Genomic DNA, 8,596 nt, shown 5'->3' on the forward strand with positions numbered 1-8,596 from the left:
GTGGAATATTTTTTCCATGTTTCTTTAGGGAAATCCGCTCTCCTGAAACGTAGGGTTGCAAAGAGTAAATCCGCTGGCTTGGTCGCCGGCGCTCCTGCTTTGAGGAGCGCTCTCAGGCTTTCTGGCCGCTCAGTGCAGAGCCTCACCTGGTGTGGCTCCTGGTTGACAGGCTGGCTGGGTCCAGGCTTGCAGGCACAGCGGGGTTTGACCTCGTTCCCGTTCCCATTAATTTCAATGGAAATTCTTAGAAGTCTCTCTCGGAGCAGTTAATCGCTTTAGAGTGCTCTAACCCCTTCCTGCCCCCAGGCTTGACATCTCTATGTGTGGTTCCTCTTGTTTTAGGCACAAGTCCTCTTGTGAGTGCAGTACTGGTGTTTTAGATCCATTATGTTTACCTTGCACATCCTTGTAGTGGAGACAATGCCACGCAGCTCTGTGATGCTGCTGAGACAGGCTGATTTCACATTACTTCACTCAGTAACTCGTTGACGTAGGTGTGTGAGTGATGTCACCCAGCCAGTATAGTTCCCCCTAGGGCTTTAGGCCATGCTAACGGTGTGGTGGCAGCGCTTTTTTAGTTAAAACCCTTTTGCTACAGTATATGAGCACGCTGTAGAACAGCATTGGGCTCGAGAATCTTGGTCCATGCTTCTGAATCGCAGCGTTCACAGTTGTGTGCCTAAAGACGGGAGAGTTTGAACGTCTGGTTGAGATTGAGCTGACATGTGAGCGATAAACCTGAGTAACGTAGGTTTTAGAGTCACTGCCAAGCCCTGAGAGAGCTTTATGAAGTTTGGGTATCCTTTTGTAGGGAAGTGTTTTGCACGTGTACGTACACATAGACACACAAACTTTCTGTGATGCTTATGTTTGGAAACAATATGATTACATTTGTCTTCATGTTACTCGTAATGCATTTTGGGATACCTAGCACCTACCATGCCTTTCTCAAGTATGATACAAACAATTCCCACTGCACTTTGAAGACTGTTTTCCTTCCTTCTCCGGCTTCCCCATTGGAAAAAATAAGATTAAAATGCTTTTGCAAGGTGTGGTACCCTGAGTCAGTAATCGTACCTCAAAGCATCTTACTGTCAGCTGAAATTTATCTTCAAAATGCTATAGGTTGAGTTTAGTGCTGAATAGCAGTTGCCTTTTGGGGCCAGGAAACAACCTTGTGTAAATGAGGTTGGAAGTTAAGGGTTTTTTCCCTTCTTTTTGCTTGTATGCAAGCATGGGGTGTGTTTATTCAGAGCAGTGTAATCCTGGACAGTAACTCTGGAAACGTGAGCTGTGCCCGTGTCTGTTCCTTTCCTGCAAATCATACTTCTGGGTTTTTTTAAGAGTAACAGGGGTGGGGAGATGAGCTGGTGGGGGAGGGCAAGAGTTGAGCTGGTTGGTAAAAGTCTTGCCGCAGGCATGGGATCCGTTTCAGATGACCTTCATCGTGAGCAGACAGTATGTGGGCGGTGACGGCTTTGTATTCTGACTTGTCCTAATAGCCAGTAATCCAATTACATTTAGGTTGACATTGTGGACATCTATGAGTCTATCCGTGAAAGGCAGCGTCATGACAGCGAAAGGTCTACCTGCAGCACCTTGGAGCAGAACGACATTGAAGCTGTTGAAGCGCTTGTTTGTATGAGCTCCTGGGGTCAAAGATCGCAGAAAGGTGACATATTAAAGATAAGGCCACTTACGCCCTTCTCGGATTCTGGTGATTTCACAATGCATGCTGAGGCTACGTCCGAGTTACCAAAGGACTATTTATCTACACTGGTAAGAAAAACATAAATGCAAAGTAAATACAACTGCCATCTGGATGTTACATCTTTGCTGTGTTTTAGCTTGGCTGGGAAAAGGTACCCACCCTGCTCCTGTGTCCCTGCCTGGAATGGTTAGGGTACAGCCAGTGTGTGTATATACAGAATAGTGAGGTGGGTGTGCTGAGTTAGGGTTTTTCTGCTGCCTCTGGAATGGCCGGTGTAGGGGTTTGGTCCCTTGTTAAATCTAGACGGGAAAGCTCTTGCTGACAGGTTATTTGATTTGACAGGTGAGCTGAGGGTGCCGTCAGGATGGTTCCTTGGAGTACTTTGAGAACGGCAGAGTGAGCCTCAGTGATTTGGCAAGCATTTTATGAGAGAGCCTCTTGATGACATTTGGCTTTACTCTGGTCGTTATAAGAGAAAGTACAGGTTACCATTACGAATTAGACACTTTAATTAGTTTCTGTGCTATGTGTTTCTACATGTAGTCTGTTATTTCTCCGGCACATTGTTCTACTCTGGCTGACTAATGTCGGTTGAATCACAATATCTTTTGTTGCCATTTATGTTGCAACAAAAGTAGGTATTAAAAAAGGGCTTGGCACCACCCAGGTTTCAGATGGTCAAGGACCATTTCAACCAGTAGGCTTCTAGTGTGCAGGTATGTCAGGAAAAAAGGGAATAATAGAGGGAAGAGGCTGTGATAGTACGGCAGCTCGGTGATGGACTTCTCTCATACTCCTGCTGCTCAGTGTTGACATTGTCTCTTGAGTGGCACAGGAGATAGGCATGTGATTTCAGTGGTAAAGGAGGAAGGAGAGGTGGTGGCAGTAAGAGAGGGTAGAGAGAAATGGATGAATAAGAAGGGACAAAGCAGTTCCAATTGTATTTATCTCTGAAGTAGCCACCAGCTGATGAGGAAATCATTGATAAAAGATTGAGAGCTTGAGATTGAAAGGGTGCAGTATTGCTGTCTGTGGCTAGTCTGTTTTCTATGAACGCCAGAGTGCTCATAGCCTCTTACAGCTGCACCCGTTGCTGAGGGGAAAGGAATGAGGGAGTTTTGTAGTGCAGTGGGTAGTCATGCAATGTTTTATGCAGGTTTACATCTGCTTCATTGCCTTCCTTTTATTAACATGTTTTTGAGCATACTCGGAACGGCCATCAGATGAGGCAGCGTTTGCTTTAGTCAGTCTGTCCCAAGAGACAGGTTTTGAGATTCTGGGGAGGGGATGTAATTTTACTTTTCACAGTAAAAAGTGCAAAAAACCATGCTATGAAATTACACTGTTGTATAACGGTGTTGTCTTTTTTGCAGTGCATGACCCCTCCGCACAGCCCTGACTTTGCTGAGGTATCAGCTGCTATGCTCCTCTCCTCACAAGTCACTTATTCCAAACCAAGGACTGTCATGGCAAATACAGCTGCCTGCTTGGTCACATCAGCGACTGGTGCCTCTCCCATAACCAAGCCATCTGTTATCAATATCGAGCGACAGTGCAGCCAGAAGCCAGTGATATCTGAATCCTTTGCCCCTCAGCCTTGCAGGGCTATGGCAACAAGCGTGATACGTCACACAGGTGATAGTTCTGCTTACCATCACGTTCCTGCCGTGCAAGAGAAAACAGAGGTAACTTCAGGCTACAGCACTTCCAGAGACTGGTGTGGAGCGGGTGAGCGAAGACATTCCAGACTGCCACAGGATACGTGTGCTGCGGATGATGTAGTTAACGAACTCTCTCCGGTACATCAACCTTACGCACATGACTCCAGTGATACCGCGACCAATAAAGGACAACTACAAGTCCAGCCCGTTTCGCCGCAGACCCACTTACCAAAGAACTGTGAGAATGACTTGCAAAAAAGAGCTACCCCAGTGACACCTGCCCCCGTTTCAAGCCCCCAGGTTCTCTGTCAAATGATCCCTTTAAATGGACAAAGCAGTATGATCAATGCCTATGTCAAGCCTTCAACACCAACAGTCTCGACTCCCATGAAACCTATCTTACCGCAGACGGCCCCGCTCCCTCAGCCTGTACTCATGGGACCTTCTGTGCCTCAGGGGACTGTCATGTTGGTTCTTCCACAGACTGCTGTCACACAGCCACCACAGTGCCCGCAAACAGTAATGACTGTCGGGAACACCAAATTACTGCCCCTTGCTCCTGCTCCTGTGTTCATCGCTTCTGGTCAAAGCTGCGCCCCCCAGATGGACTTTTCTAGACGGAGGAATTACGTTTGCAACTTCCCTGGGTGCAAGAAAACCTATTTCAAGAGTTCCCACCTCAAAGCCCACCTTCGCACCCACACTGGTGAGTAGGACAGGGCTCTTCTGTGGCTCTGGCACTGGCTTGTGTTGGAGTGCTGAAATGCACGGGTTTTGGGGGCGAGGGGGTGGGAAAGGGAAGAGGCAGGTGATCGGGAAACTTACGCTTCTCTCAGAGAAGGGAGGAATGTTCATTCTCTGTGGGCAAGCAAAACAAGACAGACTTTGTTCTGAGACCTCAGCTGACCCCACAGTGTTAGTTGAATTTCACATGCTTTAGTTGGAGCGAAGCTCTGCCTTCTGTGTGTGTATGTTTAGATTTGGGTGGAATCCTGCCATCTGGACTAGATCGAAATGAATTGTGCAAGTCCCTTCTTTTGGGGCATGGAAAGGTCTCGTGTAAGCAAACCGTAGTACAGGTAGTTAGTCTTAATTGTTCCACGAGTAAACGAAAAGAGAGAAAGACAGAAACAGCACGTTTTTTCCAGAGTTTTGTTAGGGCTAAATGGGAACGCACTGAGATTTTGGGCTACTGTGTTAGGAAGTGGAATGGCTGCAGGAACGTAGCAGTTTATTCAGTTACAGGAAGGGAATTTTAAAGGTAAATAGAAATTAATTGTAATTAATAGGAGCTCCATAAAATCTGGTCAGTGTGGAGACAGTATACATGTGTTTTACTTACCTTTTTCTGGCTTCAAGATACTGTTAAGACTAACCTGGAGTTCTCAGGGACTATTTTTGATGTTGAGGGATCGGTGTAGTGGGAGATTGGTACAGAATAGCTCATTCAAAAGTCTGCCTACTTTTGGTTTCCCTTGGCTTCCCGTCCCCCGCCCCCAACCTTCCTTGTCCCACAGACACTGTAGTTCACTGGATGTCAGCTTCCGTGGCAGGACTTGCATGAGTGTGCCAGCTTGTCCTTACAGTTCCTTTGGGGAAAGAGCTTAAACCCCATATGAACCTGATAATCCTGGTAAACCAGAGTTCAGAGGTAGATGATGCCTCTGCTTCTGGCTTGAGGGTAAGTGTTGCAGGCTGCTCAGTTAACCTGGCACTCCAGGATAAACGCAGTCTGGCAAGAAGTGTCTCGCTTTGAGCACGTGATGCTGCTGATCCATAGGGAAGCTGTGTGTGTCCCTGTATCGTGGGACACACACAGCATAGTGAAGCACACTGAACCCTCACTGGCCAGTCCATGTTACGAGATGAGTGGGCAGAGTAGTTTAGTTTTCTTTTCCCACCTTGCCCCTGCCCACGGAGTAGCTAGGTGGTACCACATAGTAGTAGAACTTTACTCTCAATAGATGGAATCAGACCAACACTTCTGTGGGACTTCCTTTTTGCTGGACACATGTTCTACTCCAAAGTGTTACCATAAATCTGGGTCACGTGGTAGATGTTAATCTTGACCTTTATGGGGGTTGCAGGCAGTAGATCACGTTGTTTAGGATGTGTTTCATGTTAAGCAGTCACCTAGGATGAGCAGAAACTGTCATGGACAGCATTCCTGATGCTGTCGTCCCTGGGCGTGCAGACCTCCCCTGGCTGTCTGTTGGCCCTCCAGCTGCGTGGGGATGGCAGGACAGGCCATTCCTTGGTGTTAGGTGCTGGGGCGGTGTGTTTGTGCCTAGCGCTGGGTCCCTCGAGCAGCCGGACCCTGCGGTTCCATTCCAGGCTTCCCGATTGCCCGTGGCATTTGCTGATGACGTGCAGCGGACGTGGAGTGTGGTCACACAGGGCTGGAGACAGGGTGTTGCTTCTAGTTCAGTCAACAGATAAGGTAGCTCTGTGAACAGTCTTTTCTTTAAACTGGGGCTTTGGACAGCTGAGAAAAAATACAGACTTGATTAAAGAAGAACATTAAAGAAATATGAAGGAATAAGTAGAAATGATAACTATGATTTTTCTCTGGAACACAACTGGAGCTTAATCTAATGTTGACTGCACACAGGAGCAGTCCTGTGGAGTTCATCGGTTTTTGCAAGGCGGGATTTAAGTTAGGTCTTCGATAAAACTGTAACACAGCTTCTCAAAAGTAAGTTCTGCTTCTTTTCTGTCCTGCAGGAGAAAAGCCTTTCAGCTGCAACTGGGAAGGCTGTGACAAGAAGTTTGCCCGCTCAGATGAACTGTCACGCCACCGTAGAACTCACACGGGAGAGAAGAAGTTTGCTTGTCCCGTGTGTGAGCGTCGCTTCATGCGCAGCGACCACTTGACAAAGCACACCCGCCGCCATATGACCACGAAGAAGATCCCCAGCTGGCAGACAGAGGTTGGCAAACTCAACAGAATCGCCACAGCAGACAAACCGAAGAGCAGCAGTGCTCTGAGTATGCTCATCCCCATGCCGTCCTCCGTCTGTCAGGGCTAGTGGGAGAAGCACCTTCTCTCCAAGCTTTCTGAAGCTCTCTGATAGCTACAAGAAAACTGACAGTGGCTTTTTTCCCCTGTGTTTGTGCATACTTTAGTTTCCTTTGGGTCCTCTGTTAATAATGCTATGTGAGAAATCTATCCTATCTTTCCTCATCCCTTCCGTGTTTGGTTTTTTTCAATACTTGGGCAAATGCAATCACCAGCACTTCAGGAAAGCAAAACTCTTGGGAAATGGTTTTTGGCAATAGGTTAAAAAAGTCACTTGTAATGCTTGCTGTTAATATTCCGATGGACAGTAAAACAGGGTGACTTTTAATTTTTATACTAGTATTTTCTATACCAAATATATTTTGTATTTATTCATTTTGGTCTCGTTATGCAGGCAAAGTACTTGACCTGCATCAGTAGGGGTGTGCAGGATGAGACCCAGGGTTTTGGAGACTCCTTTTCGGTGAACCTAAAAAACTGCATTCAGAGCATTTTGTAAGCACATATTTGATAACTCTCAGTAGCTGGGATTTTCACACCTGCAGATCCCGATCCTGCAGTGGGCTGGTGCTGTTACACCCTCCTTACGTAGGTGACATTGGAGGTTTGAGATCCAAATGTGTCATCAGTTTTAAAACAAACCAAACCAGAATGACTTTCTTTCCACAGAGTAGTGTTGAAATGCTCCACGTTTTATAAGTTCATACCCTGGGCAAGTGGAAGCCGTCGGTAGAAGTTTGACATACTGGGCAAAAAATCCACCAGAGCCAAGTTTGGAGGAGCCAGGCTGCTCTGATGGAGGGAGAAACACAAACATTGTTTAGAAGCTTTGACACTAAAAGTTATGCTTTACTTTCAGTCCTACTAAACCAGCATATCAGAATCTACAGAAGAATGCAAAAATGGCAAGATAACCCGTGCATAATTAGCTGGGTCTCTGTTTATATTTTTTTTGAGTACAGGAGAAATAGAAAATTAAGGGGTTTTTATGTATCGTGGATGCTTGTGCACCTTATAGGAAATTGTTCAAGGCTTTCCTTTACCTGTATCAAAGCACCCGAGGAAGTACTAATCGTGTCGTAAGAGATAGCCACCATGTCAACCTGATGATGCTCTTCATGTGGCCTTATACTTCTCCACAGTCCTTTGTATAAAATCACCCTTTTCTATTAAATGAGATACTCTGCCTGTCGAATGGATTTTCTTTTACGCCAGGTGTAACTACGGCCGAGAAGTGGAATCGCCGGTTGCAGGAGTGCCGTGTTGTAACGGCGTGGTGGGAGCGATAAAACTGCCCGTAGCGCAGTCGGGCTGCTCGCTTTCCGTGGCGCGGAAGGATGCACGCGCGCAGGGAGCCGACAGCAGAACAGTCGTGCTGTCGGGCACCAGGTGCTGTTTCGAGGCAGCTCGCCTGCTGGATGAGATACTCCCATAGCACTTACTCCTCCTGGACTCTTCCATTCAGCCACTCCTACACTGAAGCTTAGTTGAGCACTGAGGAGGACTCTTTCCTGGATGTGTAAGATGTGGATAACTCGGAACATGCTCTCTTGCACTGCATCGTCGTGCTAAACTCCTGGTCTTGCCGCTTGGTGTGGGCGAAGCGCGGCTCTGGCCTAGGCGCTGACGTGCTGATCCCTGCTGGCGCTCCCCGGAAATCGGCAGAGACCCGTTTCTCTTACAAGCGGAATACGGCGTTCTTTTTTACGCGTGAGCCCGTAGTTGCAGTGAAGGGTAACGCGTTTCAAACTGCGCTGGAGTGTCGTGCCGAGTGTACCGCAGCGCTTGTGCCCGACCTTTCAACCGTCTGCACCCTGGCGTCCCGCTAACCAGAGCGAGAAGGGGAGGTGCAAACCTCGCTTTGTGCTCCCCAAAGGGCTCGCCCCAAACCCCTCCTCCTGGTAAAGTGGATGGCTTGTAGCATTGCTGTTCCGTGTCGGGACCCAGTTGTCCAAATTCATGTGGTGAAGAAAGAGAAGATGCCGCTCCTCTTTTTTCCTCACAAGAAGTTTGGTTTCTGGAGGCCGTTTTAGCATGCTTCTCAGCGCGGGAGGGGTGTCCCGTCTCAGTCCCGTAGCCAACTCAGTACTTCATTTTTATAGACTGTTTACAGTGTTCACTGACATAAACCAGCCCAGAAACTCATCACATAATTCAGTAAATCGTCATGTTTGTTGCATTGTGCTGGAAAACCTGGACTTCCGA

General features: G+C 47.4%; 1 protein-coding gene across 1 annotated transcript; it reads left to right on the plus strand.

The window, feature by feature from the left end:
* Window positions 1-1,419: 1,419 nt before the first annotated feature.
* KLF11 (Kruppel-like factor 11) lies at window positions 1,420-6,418 on the plus strand. The gene is made up of 4 exons (XM_010148786.1): window positions 1,420-1,458; window positions 1,525-1,779; window positions 3,085-4,078; window positions 6,097-6,418. Exons 1-4 carry the CDS (start codon window positions 1,420-1,422, stop codon window positions 6,399-6,401), a joined length of 1,593 nt encoding a protein of 530 aa, XP_010147088.1. The 3' UTR covers window positions 6,402-6,418.
* Window positions 6,419-8,596: the final 2,178 nt, after the last annotated feature.

The sequence above is a fragment of the Eurypyga helias genome, unplaced genomic scaffold (genome assembly GCF_000690775.1).
Source record: "Eurypyga helias isolate BGI_N326 unplaced genomic scaffold, ASM69077v1 scaffold45443, whole genome shotgun sequence".
Lineage (NCBI taxonomy): Eukaryota > Metazoa > Chordata > Aves > Eurypygiformes > Eurypygidae > Eurypyga > Eurypyga helias.